Below are 18,348 nucleotides of genomic sequence, written 5' to 3'. Positions count from 1 at the left end.
TGAACGGTCTCAACCGTAAAACTCCAATAGGCGTTGCTATAACGTCCCAGCATGCGAGATTCCAGCAACCAATCCGTTTGTCAATCCAGTATGACAATAGTAAAAGCGCGATGGCGATCAAATCCCAAGCCAAGCTAAGTCCAAAGATGGCAAAGCCCAGCTTCCAATTGTTGCGAAGCGCGATGGTGAATTTTAATAAAGGTGTAGAATCGCGATGGCGGGAAGTAGCGCCAATCCAAGCGTCCAAAGTCAGCCCAATGCCAACTGCCAACTGCAACCGAGTTTCCGAAGCACGCGGATGGTCCCACCATCGGTCATCCGGTTCGAAGGACCAAAATGTTGGGTACAGGTCCGTTACCTTCCGTTAATTCTTCGATAGCGTTGAGGGCCTCCAACCCAACACTCGTAGGAATGGCTTCGGTGGAAGACGCGGAAAATAGTATCCAGTTTGAGCGAGATCCAAGGTCCCACTCGGAGAATGTCCAATAAAATCACCAAACGCGCGTTATTTTATCACTACACCCTTATTAATTTTAGTCTAGCTTCTAGGAAAATGCATGCCAGTTAGATTTAAGAACACTTTATTTTAGGGAAACTACTGCATGCTTAATTTAGGTTTATTCTTAATTTTAGGTTACTACACTAGGTTTAATTTAATAATTTTTCAGCGATCCGTTCTGCTGGCGAGGTGGAATGCGACTCTCCTCAGATTTTTATTCGATCAGATTTATAGGTCCAACAGCAGCTGAATGCTTCTCCGGCGATGTTATCCGATCGTCGATTTTGGAGTTAAGAGTATCGGAATGATCTCTTATCAGCTCCCATCCTCTCCTATCCTCCCACGGGCGTCTAACAGTTGATCCTGATGATCGTGTTGCGATGACTCTCCTGTGGCCTAGCTGGGATGATAATCGGCTTCTTCGTTCTCGCGTACGGTTTCGGATGAGAGTTTGTGATATCTCTAAATTTGTCATCAGGGTTGAAGATATGGGTGGCGTTACTACTCCCGAACAGCCCTAAAAACGACACCAGTTTCAAGCGGAATCTCAAATTTTCCGTCCCAAATGTCGCAAAGGAAGTGTCGTCTACAACTGTGAATCGAGCTAACAAACGAGCCGGACTGTCGACTTACAAAAAGGTGGTGACTCCAAACCGCGACGTTAAGCAAAACAAGTCGGTCCGGCATCGATCCCGAAAGTGGTACGTGCAGATGCTGACGAAGTTTGATTGTGTGGTACAGGATGATGAAACTTACGTCGAGGCATACTTTAAACAGCTTCCTGGATAGGAATATTATACGGCAACTGGAAGAGGAATGGTGATAGAGATTTTCAAACACGTAAAACTCTCGAAGCAATGAAATATTACGTATGGCAGGCCATCTATTCCTGTGGTTTAAAGAGCAACATTTTCATCCCAGGTAGTGCCAAAGGACATGACCTCCGCTCTATAGAAAAAACTGGCGTTCTGCGGCGAGTAAAGTGACCAAGATTCAATTCTGCATAACCACTGCAATTCTCATTCGCTAAATAGAAAACTTGAGTCAATATTTTTCCATTATTCTGTACAAATTGAACTTGACAAAGGTACTTTCCAGTTTACTTTTATGACGATTACTAGTACTTAACACCTCAACCCACAAATACTGGTGCTCCATAACTCAATACCGGCAAGCAACTTTTGTTTGCTGTCCTATATCGCTGAACTGTTAGTCATTATACGAGATAGGTACTACCGCGATGGCCGTTAAAACCATTTTGCAGGCGTAATAGACGTGGCTCCTGAAAGCGATCTTGTCGTCGACCGTCACACCTAAGAGATTCAATAATCGCTTTGAGGTTACAGTGCATCCACTGGCACCGATTCCCGCCTCCTGCTCCGATTTGCCAAACTGGTTGCTTGATGGACCATTTTCACCTTCCGTGAATCTCACAAGTCTATTGAAGATAATGCTCTCAGGCGCCTTGCTCGTTGTGTCTAGCAGACAGATTTGCCTTTATGCTGATGGGTCACCTGATGGTTTCCAGGCCTTCGGGATCAGGACCAGTCGCTTCCACTTATTCGGTGAGAGTCAGTCCTCTAAGCATTTTTGCATGACCGCTTTGAATAATTCGGGGACTACCTTTATGGCCGTCTTAACCGCTAGGTTCAAGATTTAGTTTAGTCTCGGAGCCTTGCTTACCTGCAAAGAGTTTGCGATATCAAAGATTTCCTCATTTGTAACCCTCGCCATTTCTCAACCTCTGCACGGCTGCCGTCACCCACATTTTGTGGTGGTTCGACAACCGGAGGCCAGTGATTTCCTGAAAATAGTTCCTCAATGATCCGCGCTAACATCGCTGGTGATTTTCGGGCCAGCGCTGACCTTCCTCTAGTCTTGGCCATTACGATCCTGGAGACTTCACCCCTCGGATTCGTGTTGCCACTAGCGCATAGTCTGTCAAAGCAGGATCGTTTGTTTGCCCTAATTGCGCTCTCGAGCGTAGCTTTCGCAGATGCAAATGCGATACTGAGCTGCTCGTTTTGCACGCTGCAGTTTCCGCTTCGCTTGAAGTCACGCTCTGCCTCCGCACCGATCCACCAGTAGCCTTATCCTAAGCATGGTGGCGTCACACGCTCGAGATAGTATAGCAAATAGTTGATCAGCACTCGGCATCTAAGTGCGATGTCTTCCAGTCACGGGTAGCTGGAGTATTGGTTCTACCTGTCGCGGCCGCCTCGCATTGTCTACGTTATAGCGCACTGGCTTGTGGTCGCTATTAGTATGACTGTCGCCTACCGTCTAGTTCGTGATCAGTCTCGGACTGCAGAACGTCACATTAATAATCGACTCCCCACCGTTGCTGCTGGAGGTGCATTTATCGTTGGCCAGATTCAAGTTCCCCGTTTCCCACTCGACAATTCAAGTACGGCCCGTCAACTCCATTGAATCTTGGTCTGGGTGAACCTTTCGATAGACCAACGCGGCGGAGCATAGCAACTGCAGTAGAATACTCTATCCACTACGTACCCCCGTTCGAGGTAGTCACAACTTCCTGCACCGGGAACCTGTCTGAAGCTGACATCGAGCTGTAGAAGAAACCAGGAGGCTTTCCGACCAGCTAACCTTTAGTCTGACCATTTTCAGGGTTTGGTTGCTTTCCTGTAATAGGAGTTTATGGTGGCTGCCTGAGTCTCTGCTGGACTCTTGTGGAGGCTTGTAACCTCGGTTGCAACCACCACTCCACATTGCTTGTCGAAGGCTTGAGCAATGTCACACCCTTCGGTAATCTCGTTCAGGTTCTTAAGCTGAAGAGTCACTTCGTGTTTACTACGGTAGTCTATGTACCGTTACCCGTAGGTTCACCCTTCTCATTCGTGGGCTGAGTTGGTCCAGTTGATAAGCTAGTCCTCTAAGTCTAGCTTTGTAAACCATCTCTTAGTGCTTTTAGTGCTCTTTGTGGAGCAAACCTCAGCAAAGGTTGGTACATTCGTTCGCACGCATTTGGAAGCGGTTGCGCTTTTTCGCCTATACGCGAGATTGCGCTGTAAATCGCTTTCTCTGCTGTCGCTTGCGCACGCCTTCCCGCATCCTCGGTCCTCTTCAAGATTTAAGCGAATTGCATTCTTGTACCATTGATGCGGATACGTGTTAAAAATGCAATATCTGGTGACACCTCTGTTTGCGCCCTTACTTAATGGAGTATTTCAACTACGTCTTTGTCTATTACTGTTTACTTCCATTTTTCTCCAGTAACCAATCATAAGCTTTTTATACAGAATAAAAACCACGCCTCCCCAGCTGGTCTCGAGGTACGATGCTGGATGCTGGTCGTCGTAGGTTCGAGTCTTGACTCGGGAGAGACTGTTAGTGTCAGTAGGATCGTAGCGCTAGCCCCGCAATTGTCCTGTACACTTAAAGGTTGGCTGCGAAGTCTGTGTATAGTAAACAGAAGGTCAAATTCCGAATCGGAATGTAGCACCAAGGCTTTGCTTTTTAAAAACCACGTTGTATTTTTCTACGCTCCGCAATCTCGTGTTTTACTCGCGTAATCGTTGTCCAATTCGCTACAACACTTTAAATTTACGAAGGCAGGTGCTCTACACCAAGATACTCAGTCTCAACTTTCGATCCGAAACTCGACGTGAAATTGCTGCAGAAATTCGCGAAAATAATCCTAAAGCCTCAAACACCGAGCTCGTGATTCTCCTCACTGGACCAATTCTGACATTGATGATTTGGCTAACTATGAGAAATTATGTGGTTTAGTCTGTTGTTTGTGGTTTTAAATTAAATATTTCTTACTGCTATTCTGTTTTGCTATTTAAAAATCTGTGTTTGTTCTAACTGGCTACGTTCACTTTTGGCTATTGGGAATTAATATCTTGGCTATTGCTGTTTGAGCTATTTTTAGAGAGAGATGGACTATTGTTTGACATCTGAGTTAGAAGGGAGGCATATGCTGTGTTTAGACCAGCGTTGTCCGTTCTCTTATTTTCTACGTGTTGTGTGGTGTATATGTGACACATCTCTAAGAACGGGACGGCTGGTTCGAATCCTAGTGCACCGTAAGTCCAGTAGGGCGTGGTAGGAGGGCGGATAAACTTTGCTGGCGGCGGGTATAGTAGCTTCGCCAGGCGCTTTAAAAACTGACATAAAAAGCCGTCGAACGGCTGTTCGACGCGGTTAGCAAATTTTATTAGCCAAAACCCAAAAGTCTTTATACCTTCACTATTTCCTACACTTGCTTGCAAAGCCTCCACACGTAACTTCTCCTAACTGCGCTAACTCTATTAACAAAGTAACATTTAAACATAATTAGCTTACCTAAAGAACATCTCACGTTAAGACAAACCTGCAAATATCGCGAAACAAAACACAAATCACGCACTCTGCCTTCGGTCACTGTTCAAATAGATCCGATCAAAGTGAGCTTGGTGTAATCCTCAGATCAAACGAGAATTTTGGTTTGAAACCGGAAATTTTGGAACGAACTTCCACGGCGAATTCAAACCCGAGTTTATATCTCCCTTTCCCATTAGATTCATGCATCTAACCATTTCATTTCCCGAGTTTAATGACCTGCGCTGGCTGGGATTTTACCAATAAGAACAAGTAAGTAAGTCGCAGATTCGTGCTGGAGATTTTGGGTTGCGTCACCGCGAATGAGAGGTTAATAGAAGAGCAAATATTCAAACGGCTAACTCGTACGCAAGGTGTAATGGCGCCTGGTTAGCCAGCTATCCATAATCTTTATAGTAGATCAGCTATAAATTCTAAAATTAACGAAGAATAATTATGCAAATTAAATTCACCAACATGACTACAGATGCTCTGACGGATGATCAGGGGGACACAGCAGCGGTGAAAATACAGATGGAGGCGGCCGTGATAAACGAACTAAACAGGATAGAAAGTGTAAATCCTCGTTGGTGTCACGGATCCACGCTTTTCAACTGGAGTACGTGCAGGATCTCGCTACACCCAAGGCGATTTGGAACTCCTTAACCCGTGTGTTCGAACGTAAAAATATCGCAAACCGAATGTACATTAAGCGACAAATGTTGTTGCTCCGCTTTGAGTCCGGTAATCTACAGGATCATTTTCTAAAATTCGATCGTCTAGTTCAGCGGTTCTCAACCTTTTTTTTTGTCCGCCTACCCCTTGGAGACATTTTTCATATCGATTGTACCCCCTGGCTTGGAATGTTTTCGCAGAGTGCGAGAGGGTAGTGATATGTCATGTTGTGGTTTTCTATTTCAGGTTTTAAATTGAACTATAGTTTGTTTGATTTCTACAGTCATGTTTTAAGAGCACGATTTAACAACAAACAAAGTATTACAAAGAAAAATTGCTTTGTCCGCCATTACTGATTTTTCTTTCGCGTATCCCCTGAAGGCTTTCGAGTACCCCCGGGGATACGCGTACCCCAGGTTGAGAACCGCTGGTCTAGTTAGACAATATCATAGAACGAGAGCAATTATGGATGATCTAGATGTGATTTGTCATCTTTTGCTTACATTGGGACTGACTTATAACATCGTCGTTAGGACCCGAAGACAATCCAAATTTGGAATTTGTCAAATGTCGGTTATTGGATGAGAAAATAAAGCAACGGGGAAAAGGTATAAAATTTCTCCCTGACGCGAATGCATCTGTTTTGCTGGTTCGAAGAAACTTCAAAAAAAAAATATCGATCAAGAAACAGAAGATAGTCTTCATGACGGACATGATGATGATGAAGACGATGAACAGTATACAAGTTTGATTGAGCACAAAAGTGAAACCGAAGAGTAAGGCCGAACAAAGTTCTATTCGCCGACTGGCTCGCAATCGTAGTGCTCCCGTGTGGATGAAGATTACGAAGTGAATGCAAGTTTTGCGCTGAATGCTTTGTCGTTCGTGGAGGAGCTTCCAGAATCGTTATCACAATTGCGAGAGAGAGAGAGAGAGAGAGAGAGAGAGAGAAGCCATTGGGATTCGTGGCAGCAGGCAATGTGTCAAGAGATGGATTCGTTGGAACGAAACCAAACATGGACTTTGATGGAATTCCCACAAGGACGGAGCGTTATTACAAGTAAATGGGTATTTAAAATGAAGCCCGGTGAAAATCAGAATCATGGGTTTGATTGTAAGGAAAACTTACTCCCCAGTAGCTCGTCTGAATACGTTGCGAGTAGTGTTGACTCGTTCATCAGATGGACGTCAAGATGGCGTTTCTGAACGAATAGTTTTAAACCTTAAGGATTCAGGTCGTTTGAAGCACATCGACATGAAGCTTTTCTACGTAAGAGATCTGATAGAAAGTGGCTGTATCAAAGTTGATTACGTTTTATCTGCAGATCAGCAGGCAGACATTTTTACCAAAAGTCTTCCAGTACTAGCGTTTCGAAAGTTGCGAGTCAGTCTCGGAATGGCTGACTGCAGTGCTTGAGCGGGCGTGTTAAGAGTTGACACCCCTGTTTCCACCCCTACTTAATGGAGTATTACGACAACGTCTTTGTCTAGTACTGTTTACTTTCGTTTTTATCCAATAGCCAATCACCAGTTTTTTTATACTGAATAAAACCACGTTGTATTTTTATACGCTCCACAATCTCGTGTTTTACTCATCGTAATCGTTGTCCAAATCGCTACCACACTTCAATACGTAGCAACAGAAGACTCCGTATTAAGTCTTGCGATATGTTGCTACGTTCGTCTGTGAACTTGAGTATCTCCTCAGGTCAGACAGGTGCGTATAGAATACGTGGCCGCGTTATGCGTTATGTTGTCCGCGAAGCTGACGATACCAACCCCTACAGGGAACTAGGGTTCAGGATTAAACCCTGCAACACTGGTACATGGATGCTCCTCAGCATGTGAGCTATGGAGTTACAGCTGACGCTATTGAACGTATTCCTCACGTCTAGCTTGACGATTGCTCAATAGCAAATTCGCTTTATTTTGCGCTGGAGTGCAACCTCTGCTGTCTTGATGACGGAGAGAATAGCTTCCTGCGTCGACCGGAAGGGTACTTCCGGAAGCCGAACTGGATACTTGCCGGACCGTTTACACCCCGTAGTGTCTAGCTCGCTTACTACCAGCATGTTGCGCCTTACGCATATAACGAGAACATACAATGAAGACATGCTCAGCGGTCTCCATCGCATCCACGCCTTCGGGACCGTGTGCTTGAACCTGTATAGAAGTTGGATGTTCACTTCTCCATGGAGCCTCTCGTTCCATCTAAATACCACCGGAGTAAGCCGGTGCATACAGCTATCCTTCGCGGAATTGTACCATTCGAATGTGCCTCTCGATCCGTCTTTAAGAATCCCGCAACTGCTCAATGTTTGGTCGCGATTCGTGACAAAAGATGAAACATGGATCCACCACACTCCCAAATCCAATCGACAGAGTGGTTTTTCCATGGTGAAGTTCTCCGAAGCTTCCAGAAGCGCAATAGTGATGGTCGGTAGTTTTTCTTACGTTCGCAAGGAAAAATAGTCATCGACTACCTTGAACGTCTTGAAACAATTGAAAATCAATATTATTGCAGGTCATGGGATCGATTGAACAATAAAATCAAGGCCAACGGCTGCATATGGCGGATAAAAAGTGCTCTTTCGCCACGACAACGTTTTCGCTTATCCTGTTCCGTATCCGCTAGTTTTAACCCCGGTCTTTTTGTATGGAGAGTTGCTTGCGAACAAATTGTCGAGATATTCACAGTATGATTAAATTATTGATAAAGTTGATTTATTGATAAAATCAGGAAAATCAGTAATTTTTTCAGAGTGGTAAAGTTTTTCACACACTGTATGTCATGTACTATTGATTAGAAATTCATGTTTATTAACGCAAACATGTAACTAACAGCTATCATTTAGAACCAATCGTTTCGTAATACATTATTATGAACAGCACATATTTATTTAGCACAGTGATTTACTCGATTGATGATTCCAAGTGTGTAATAACTTAATTTTCGTTATCATGCAACAATAAGCAATGCACAAGTGTTAATAATTTTTTTATGTTTCTCTATTTTCAGCACTCGTAAACTTTTTCAACAAGTGCTCCGCAACATGTCTTCGTCACCAGCGATACCAATTTACTCGGGTCGATATCCGGCACCTAATGGTTATCCGCCTATGAACGGAGAACCGGCAGAGCCGCTCGATTTCCGTAAGGTTGAATCGCTCCGCAGGTATGTTTGGGCTTTCCATAGGAAAAAAATGGCCACCGATGGTCCAGCTGCGCAATGCGTTAATTCTTTAACGGAATAAACCGTCAACGATCACGCTATTTACATGCAACATCACGCAAAATCTTGTACATTTACAATGCGAGCTTGAATCAAGGGAAACATACATATGTAATCAAACCAAAACAGTCAAAACTATGATAGTCACAATAATTTAACATATTAATTAACAATCAAACGCAAACGGAAGTAGGCTAGCCTGTAATCAAAGTGAATAAAGTCAAAATTTGCAAACCATCAACAGTATGCTGTACATTTTGAGATCAAGCAAACAACTAATAAGCAAGTATGATAATAAATACCGATAATAACTTCCGCAACAGAGGCAATTCAGGTTAAATATCCTAATCAAAGAGCACATGCAATAAAAGTTAAAAGTATTAGTAAGTGAGTAAATAATACATTATATAAGCAACTGAAGACATATCCTCGTACTGTTCCTGCAGGTTGTTTGCCAGTGAATAAGAACCGTGTAAAAAAGTTAAACAAAACGGGTTGACACCGTTCATACTATAATCATAACTTATATCCCAATAAATTGCTTGCTTCCGTAGAGATTTAAACATGAATTAAATCAGTAGTGATGCTTCCAGTAGGTAGTCCTTAACTCGCCACTAACCAGTCCAATCCAATCGAATGACATAATACGCAAAACAAGACATGTAAATGATCCGTAGAGTTTCCGAGTACAAAACAAAATTAGATAAACCAAAGCAAGAATGGAGAAATACATCTAGTGAACAGATATTCCCACACTGTAAAATCAACTAACATGATTCATAGACTAACTAGCCTAAACTATTGTAAATCAAAGCAATCGCAAAAAGGAGGAGAAAAACACTAAACCCTGTTACCATTACGAGCGTGCAATCGGTCGATTCAATAAACCCTATCGTACATTCCTACTGGAAATAATAACAGCAACACTAATAACACCAATTACAAAAATAACCATATCAAATAACCACACTAAGCTCGGCGGCGATGTTTCCCTTGCTCGTGCCGGCAACACTTCCGCTTACGTCAAACTCATCAATCAATTCTGAACGAGCCAACATCAGCGGCAGCTATCATCAAACAATCCAACTATCAACAACCAGATTGACGTGTGGAAGGTGGAACGTCAAAAGTGTACAGCCAAAGGGCTGTCACGCAACAGAGAGAGAAGAAGAAGAAGAACTATCAACAAACAACCCTCCACGCGGAGAAGGATCATCGAGCAACGGCAACCGCCGGGATGCAGCAATCAACAATCAACAATCAAACCCTTCGCATCAAACAACAATCAACAAACAATCATTCATTTCGATGACGGGCGGAGTGTTTGCTGTTTTCTTTCTAGTGGTGGTGAGTAACTGTTCTATGCGGCATCTGCCGAGATCATTCTTGAGCTAAGAACATACCTTTTTTGAAAGCGGGTGGGGTAAGAGATCACTCAAATAATACATAACGCGCTCAGGGGTGGTCGGGGGGTAATCAGCGAAGCGTTACATTGCGTGTGGCAAACATGTAATATTGCGTTACGGGGTGGTGGGTGGTTATTAAAAATTGCCAAATGCCGCGTTATGTAATATTTGAATGGTTCCTAATGGAACCTGTAACGGGTTTGTCATGATTTGTGATCGTTTGTCGAATTAGAATATCATCTAAGGTTATGTTTTCTCGGCTTTCGAACTCTTGTTCTTGCCTTCGGTCGTATCGAATTCTCGTACGAATGGTTCGATTCGAATGAACTGCGAAAGTGTATTCACATTTTCTAGCGTTCCAATTAATGGAGGAAAATGGGAATACGAATTTCTGACAACATTCGTATGAATGTGATTCGAACGAAACCAAGAACTGGGGTTAGTATTTTGCTTAGACTTATAGCAATTGACGGTTTCGTCAGCATTTCTATCGTCGCGTTCGCTAATAATTCTTTTATTACAATCTTCACAAACTGGCATTTTTTGCATCTCTGCATGTACCTATTTGAAACGGAATTTCATTGAATGTAAAAACTAGATCGCAACAGCTAGAGTTTATATTGCCGTCGCAGCACGAAATCGGAGTCGCGACTAGAGTTGTGAGCGACTTTACTGTCAATGTCAAAATAAACTCCATTTCGTTTTCTTTGCTATTCAAAACAGTTGGGAAGGACGCCAAATTTTCATTTGAGAAAACTAAATAATTAGTGTTGGAGTTAGTTTGTGAGCAATGGATAACAACATACTAAATAATGTTCGTCGAAAAGATGCAAGTTCCAATACCGTATATCTTGCGTTGTATGGGTCCTACTTTTTGGGAATTCCAAGAAAAGATTTGGCAAAAATATACAACAAGGCATTTTCAACCATTTGTGAATGGATTTCGAAGTACGAGAAACATGGATTTTATTATCGTAAACAGCGCCAGCAAGTTTATAAAATGTTTGGAACAGAAAAGCGCTACTGGATTATTCAATTGTACCGAAGAGATCCAATTTTGTTCCTTGACGAGGCTAGGAGAAACTTAAGCTCCATTTCCACCAAAGCATCAGCGTTTTATCTATTTGTGTAATTTTACACGAACTTGGATTTTCATGAAAATCTATTGAACGGAGAGCCATACAGATTCGTGATTGTGATTTGCTGAGAAGAAAAGGGTACGGAGTTGTCGGAAAAAAGGTTGGTTTTCGAGGAACATTTTGTAGGAAACCGCGCGTGTCATTCCTGTGCTTCTTGGGATTGAATGGAATTGTCGAAATCTTTTGGACAAATGGTACTTTCAACAGAGCGCATTTCTTCAATTGCTGTAAGAAATTCGCTCTGCAAAGTACATGTGTTCAAAGATATCCTGGATTCCATTCTGTGTGGATAATGGATGACGCCAAAATGCACTGCGATAGCAACATGGTTCGTTATCTTCGTTCTGTAGGCATAATACCCATATTCCTTCCACCCTACTGTCCGTTTTTTAACCGAAGTGAAATAGTATTTGGTTTGATGAAAAAATTTCTTCGCAGACACCATCGGGAGTCTGGTCCTTTCTTGCTTGACGTTTGCGAAACTATAAATTACTTAAAATCTTATCCAGCGAAAACAATTTTTGAACATTGTTGTTATCAGGCAGGAGGGACTTTTCTACCTGAAAAAGGCCTTAGCCAAGATCATAAGACGATGGACTTTCATATTATTCCTATGTAATTGAATTAAAAGAGAAAGAAAATCTAGTGTAATTAGTTTATTAAACAGACAAAAAGGCATTAGACGTATGAAATCTTTTATTTTTATCTCAGAAATAATGAATCAATTCACTCGTTTTCAAGATAATTTGGTAAACATTTTTATAATACAAACACACTTACATTCATAAAAAACATATACACGCATTCATACACATACATTCGTACATACACACATTCACACATCCACAAATTCATTCGTAACCGATATATTCCATTTGTTTTTTTTTTTTTTTTGCAATACAAAGGCTTCTCAAACGTGGTCTATGTCTTCGCAATCTACTACTCTAGATGACAAAACTTGGCTGAGTTCACTCTCCTGGGGTTGCCTGGACGTTTCTATCGTTGTAAATAGTTCGGACCCAGCTGCTCCTCTTTCTCTCATTGCACTCAGTCTGCTTTACCCATGCTGAGCAACCTTAAGCTGGACAGCTAAAGCCCTTGGTCTCCTCGGGACCACCGTTAGGCATTACTTCAGGGAGAGGGCCTGTCGTGCTTCTTCGCACTTACCTTTACGGGTAGCAGAGCAGCCTATTCAGGCCAGTTAGTTAACTGCTAGCTAACTGGGGCACGTCGATGGTTTCCCGTCGATTGGTGCCCTGCAAAATACTAACGATCAGTGATGCGGCCTTGATGACCGCATCCCAGATTTCCCTATTCTCGCACATCCTACGCACAATATTCTCGGGCGTGGTGTCCGTTCCGCTTATTGTCAGCATTTCGTACCTTATCCGCTCGAAACGCGGACATGTGAAGAACACATGCTCCGAGTTTTCTTCCGCACCCGTACCAGCGGGGCACATAGGGGACTCGGCGTACCCGAACCTATGCAGGTACTGCCTTAAGCAGCCATGGCCTGACAGGATCTGTGTCAGATAGAAGGTTACTTCCCCATGGCGCCTATTAATCCAGCATGCTAACTCTGGAATGAGTCGGTGTGTCCATCTACCTTTTGTAGTGTTGGACCACTCCCGCTGCCACCTAGCCATTGGAGATGACCGTATGACCGTCTACCAGCGACCGATTGTAGTATGTTCAAAGCCAAATTTACATCGGTTTTTATTATAGAAATCTTGTTCACCTATCCGTCATTCACAACGTTAGCCACTATCATTCCTCGATGCATCGCCTGAAGCCTTGCCGATTCCGACACTGCGGCCCATCTGAAGTACTTTGCCAATTCCAATGGGGATGAAGCAGCCCTTTTTAACTGTTCTTGCTTATGTGCCAGGAACTGTAATGTCCTTCAATGTCCGGGTGATTCGTGCACAGTTCTTCGGCAAGCGCAGCATCATCTCGAGTTGAATGAGCTCGCGAGCGATCCGGATTTTCCGGTGTTATTAGTGTACGTAACAAACTTTGATATTCAGCGTTTGTTTCTATATTTACTGGGTACACATAAACAAACACTTTCATCGACCGATCCCGCCATGATTGCAGTATTCGATGTGTAATAGCAGACACAGTATTTTTTTTTCGTTTGATTCTGTGGTGTGATGAAATTGTTCATATCGTTGAAATCAGGTCGTTTTTTTTCACACCATCGCAGAACATTGTCAGTAAATACAACTTTTCGGTTGATTCGCGGCATCGCTATATCCCAGATGCAGTGTAAAATATCTTCTAAAGTATTTCCAGAAACATCTTTGGTGGCAAAATATTTTGGGCGCAGCTGATTCCTGAATTGCTTTAGACAAAAAGTTGCCTCAAAATGGAACAGATGATCTGAAGAGGTTCCATTTGGGTATACGTAATCTGATTGAACACAATTCTGATTCGTATCATTGTCGTTAGTCAAATCAGTTTCGCCGAAATCAACTACTTCGTCCAAGAAGTCAATGTTTTCGTATTCTGCATCAACTTGTGAGCTGTAAATCGACATTGAATCGTTATCGATTGAATGAAAAGGAAAATAATCAATTACCTGTCCATTTTTTGTATCTCATCAACAAAATTAAACGTTTTCCTCTTCGAACATGCTTGAACAAAATGCAAACAAAAACAATCATTGTACACTGAAAAGAAAGTGAAACTCGTTTTGAGGTTGTTGTTGTTAAGTTTATCTTTACTTGAATATTGATAATAACTAAATCTGAAAGATTCCACTTTTAATTTCAACACCTAATAAATATGCACAAATTCATTGAATTAAATTTCTTTGTATAGCGTTCAATAAATACCATTCTTGTTGATCCAAATCGATTAATCTTTTTTTAGTGTGTAAATAACGTCGCAGGTCAAACGTCAGTTAGTAAACAGTTTCATTTTCACTTGATTCCTTTCGGCTACTGTCAACGAATCACTTCTTTCTCTCTTTCCCGTCTGTTGTTCACAGGAGTCTGACGTTTGATGAGTATCCCGTATTCAAAATCTAAATGCAAGATGGCGTCATTTGTTCAGTAAACAACTTGAAAACTATGATTTTTCTCGACCACAGTGCAGTTTCTACATGAAGATATATTAACGTGTAAATGGTGTTACCAAAATTATCACAATAATGATTGTCATTACTGGCAAATTTTGTCGTGTCTTGCTGTCAGTGGTACCACAACGTCAGTGGTTATAAAATTTGGTAACGCGACTTTTATATCGGATTTGACGTTTATAGCATAGCCCTGGTTGTTCATCGGATCGTTTCAAATGAAACTAATGACTATTTCAATCGACGAGTGAGTGACGGAGTGACGTGAGAGAGAGACTCTTTCCTTTCTTTCAGCGTCTCAATTGAAATTAGCACCGCATCGCGTGGTTTTTGAATCAATTTCAAGCCCTTCAGTTATCAGAATCACAGCAAGACCTTTCGACTGGGTGTCATGTGACTCATGAAGTGCTCGAAAATGATGCAAAAGCTTTTCAATTGAAAGCGACGGGTCAAAGCGTCACTATAACCTGATAATTGTCAATTGAAAATGACTTTGTCTGCTCTGCTTCAAACTATTCTGGATAAACGTTTTGTAGTGAAATTCTTAGTGCTCGTTAAACAACCACGACAAGCACAATATCGAGAAGTGGAAATGAAATTCATTCGGGTATTGTAGAATGTATCATGTAGAAGGGTTTACGGGAAGCTTGTGAATTAACATGGACAAATCACTGAACAAATGATCGGTTTGCATGTAATGTTGAGGATACAAGTGAAGTATCTTACCTATTGGACTTGTATGCAATCAGCTACGATGTGGTTTCAATAAACGTCAAATCATGAGTCTTCATACGTGAACCAAATGCATGACGAATTTATTTTGAATCAGGTGAATATGCCTCATTTCTGTGTAATGATTTTGAGGAGGGGTGTTTAAAAAAAACTCTATTTTGTCGTGTCCAACGTACAGATAGGACATCACAGTGTTCAGCAATTGTTTTTCTGCTATATTTTTCCACAACTTAGCTTAAGGAAGCAATCTGATATATTGAAAATTAGAAAAAATATTTATTTACCTGACTGTTAGGTGGATTGATCAAAAACCGGAAACGCCAAAAGTAAGGTCTTCTTCTATGAAACAATTTTGCTGAAGACTTTGACATAAAATCAATTTTTCACAGTCAAATCTAAAGCGATCAAAATTTTTCGAATTTAGACCACTGTGCACTGTGGGATTTTCAAATAAATCTTTTCACCAATTATTAATGTCTTGAAATATAATACTTGGAATGTGTAGAAACTATTTTGGAAATTATTTCATAAAATGGTGGTTGAAAAACGTGCTTTACACAAGTATTTCGTCATTTTTATATCACTTTTTTGTACTTTACGGCCTTCAAAAGGGCATTACTCAAAAATGTACCGTACGATTATTTTGAAATTTTAACCAGAGATTCTGGATGTCATAACGAATCGAATGGTGTACTCAGATTCTTTGGTGCATTTTTCATAATAACGGTCTGTGGGAGCACCGTGCGGCATTCAGCAACGTAATTGCACGGTAGTTTCAGCAATCCAACTTTTCGCCATTTTTGTAGATGGGGCATACTGTACCCTACATTTACTCCTCCGGTACTACTTTCTCCTCCCAAATCTTGGCAATAATCAAGTGTAGCGCTTTAACCAGTGATTCGCCACCGTGTTTCAATAGCTCGCTTCTGCGGCTTTGTTGTTTTTCAGCCAGCCGATCTCCTCTTTAACCTACTGGAGGTCAGTGGCTGGAATTCTATCGTCATCTGCGCGGACAACGAGATCTACTACGACTCCGTCGTCGTCCTCTGCTGCATCGCTGTTAAGGTGTTCATCGTAGTACTGCTTCCACCTCTCAATCACCTCACACTTGTTCGTGAGAATGCTACCGTCCAGGTCCCTGCACATGTCGGCTTGTGGCACATAGCCTTTGCGGGAACTGTTCAGCTTCTCGTAGAACTTTCGTGTGTCATTCGCACGGTACAGTTTCTCCATCGCCTCGCGATCTCGATTTTCCTGCTGGCGCTTCCTCTTCCGTAAGACCGAGTCTTGCATGGTCTGTACGCGTCGGTAGCGTTCCACGTTCGCCCTTGTTTAGTATTGCAGTATTCTCGATCGTGCTGCAATCTTTTCTTCCACTAACTGTTTGCACGGGTCGTCAAACCAGTCGTTTCTCTTGCTCAAAACCATTGTACCACACACAGCAGTACTAACTATGGCTGATCGAATGTGCTTCCAGCCATATTCAAGAGTACCTGCGCCAAGAATGCTGCTTCCAGCTGCTGCGCGTACTCCCGTGCAACTTCGGCGTCCCATAGTTACCCGATGATCGCGGTCACGGTGGGCGACTTTGACGCGTGTTTCGCATCGTCGAAGGTTTTGAGCGCATGCATACTGCAACATTTTTGGTCCACTTGTCAGTCAGGTGATCTCCAGGTGGCTTTGTAGATGCCTTTGCGGGGGAAGAAGTTACTTCTGGCTACCATACCCCGGGAGGCTGCAAAGTTCACACATCGTTGGCCGTTATATTTTGATGTGGCGTGCAGGCTATTCGACCCAATCACCGGTCTGTACATTGTCTTCCGTCCTATCTGAGCGTTCATATCAGCTATGACGATCTTAACGTCTCGTTGCGGACAGCTATCACACAGTCTTCCTTCGTGTGGGTAGTGCGCGTTGGTGATACTGTAGTTGAAGAACAGGCTCTTAATTCTCAACTTACACATCCTCGCACTGATCGGTGGCCACCTGATCACGCCTTGGTGCATCCTACCCAGCTCTATTAGGCCAGTCCCAAGGTCGTTGGTGGTGCCACAGCTCTGATAAAAGGTAGCCTTTCGATGTCCGCTTTTCCATACCTTCTGTCCCGACCAGTAAAGTTCCTGTAGTGCTATGATTTCTAAGTTGTGTGGATTGAGTTCATCATATATGATCATACCGCAGCCGCAAGCCTAACGATCTGCAACTCCATGTACCGAGTTTCCAATCATAGTCTTTATTTTGTCGCCTGGGTCTGTGCCGATTGCTCCGATCCGTATTTACTTCTTCGATATTTGCAACGTTTGGTGCTTTGCGGGGCGGCTTTTTGGGCCTAAAATCCCACCAGGACGTTAATCAGCCGCTCCTACCATGGAGATCAGACGCTGTTTTGAGCAACACCATCATGGTGAACAGATGCTCAGGTTGGTGAAGCATTTCATCTGCAGCCGAGATATGGTTAACGCGCCAACGATCGCGTCGCACCTTCTCACTTAGCTATTGTTGGATAACAACATTGCCCAGGCAACGCTAACCAGTTGTGTCCATATTTGGTAGTCTATTGTATCATATGACTCGTGGAGGCGTGAGAAAGGAACTTGTGAGGGCTAGAGCTAAGTTGTCAACTCACCATTTGTAGCCTAACGTAATGCATAATACACATTTAATCCATTCAGTCGCAAGTACGTGAATTTCACGTGAAGACCGTGATAAATTAATTAAAAATTTTCTCAGAAAACACAACCAACCGAAAATCTATGTTACAACGTTTCGCAGTGGTCCTAGATTAAATCGTGTAACACGAACGCCGTCCTAATTTGGGACACTCCAAGCAAGGTAAAACACGAACACTTTACCGCAATAATCACAAAGCAAACACTCTTTTCAACATCCATAATTAATGAGGTGACGACACTCGTCACCCCGAAAATCGCTTCCGTTACGCCGTCGGTTAAACACGCCAAATCTTTTCATCGTCGCGAAGAGAGCAACCCTTTCCTAACCGTTTCCGTTGTGATGAATTGCCTACAAAGCAACACTTGTGTCCTCGATTGCACCCATCCACAAGGAGCTAAAGGTAGGCAGATAGGTATCAGGTTGAAAGTGCACTCAAAAAGTGTAATTTCGAGTAACAGGAAAGCAAGCAAGAGTCAGTCTCAAACGATGCAAGCGGGTCCTTCCACGACGACGATGACGAGCACCCTCGTGTTTTTTGAGTATTTTTGTTGCTTTGCCGAATAAAAGAGTACCCTTACATTCAAATTGCG

General features: G+C 42.6%; 1 protein-coding gene across 11 annotated transcripts in view; it reads left to right on the top strand.

Moving 5' to 3' along the window:
• Positions 1 to 18,348, top strand: part of LOC129724438 (sex determination protein fruitless) — a 658,376-nt gene that overhangs the window by 211,558 nt on the left and 428,470 nt on the right. For 10 of the 11 annotated variants that reach the window (XM_055679480.1, XM_055679471.1, XM_055679489.1 and 7 more), the window contains one exon: positions 8,517 to 8,672. In XM_055679480.1, the coding sequence (XP_055535455.1) occupies positions 8,551 to 8,672 (122 nt within the window). In that variant the 5' untranslated portion in view covers positions 8,517 to 8,550. Of the gene's footprint in view, positions 1 to 8,516; positions 10,077 to 18,348 lie in introns of all 11 variants that reach the window. The other variant, XM_055679405.1, reaches the window with a different exon arrangement.

Source organism: Wyeomyia smithii, chromosome 1 (genome assembly GCF_029784165.1).
Source record: "Wyeomyia smithii strain HCP4-BCI-WySm-NY-G18 chromosome 1, ASM2978416v1, whole genome shotgun sequence".
NCBI lineage: Eukaryota > Metazoa > Arthropoda > Insecta > Diptera > Culicidae > Wyeomyia > Wyeomyia smithii.
This window is presented reverse-complemented; position numbering and strand designations above follow the sequence as displayed.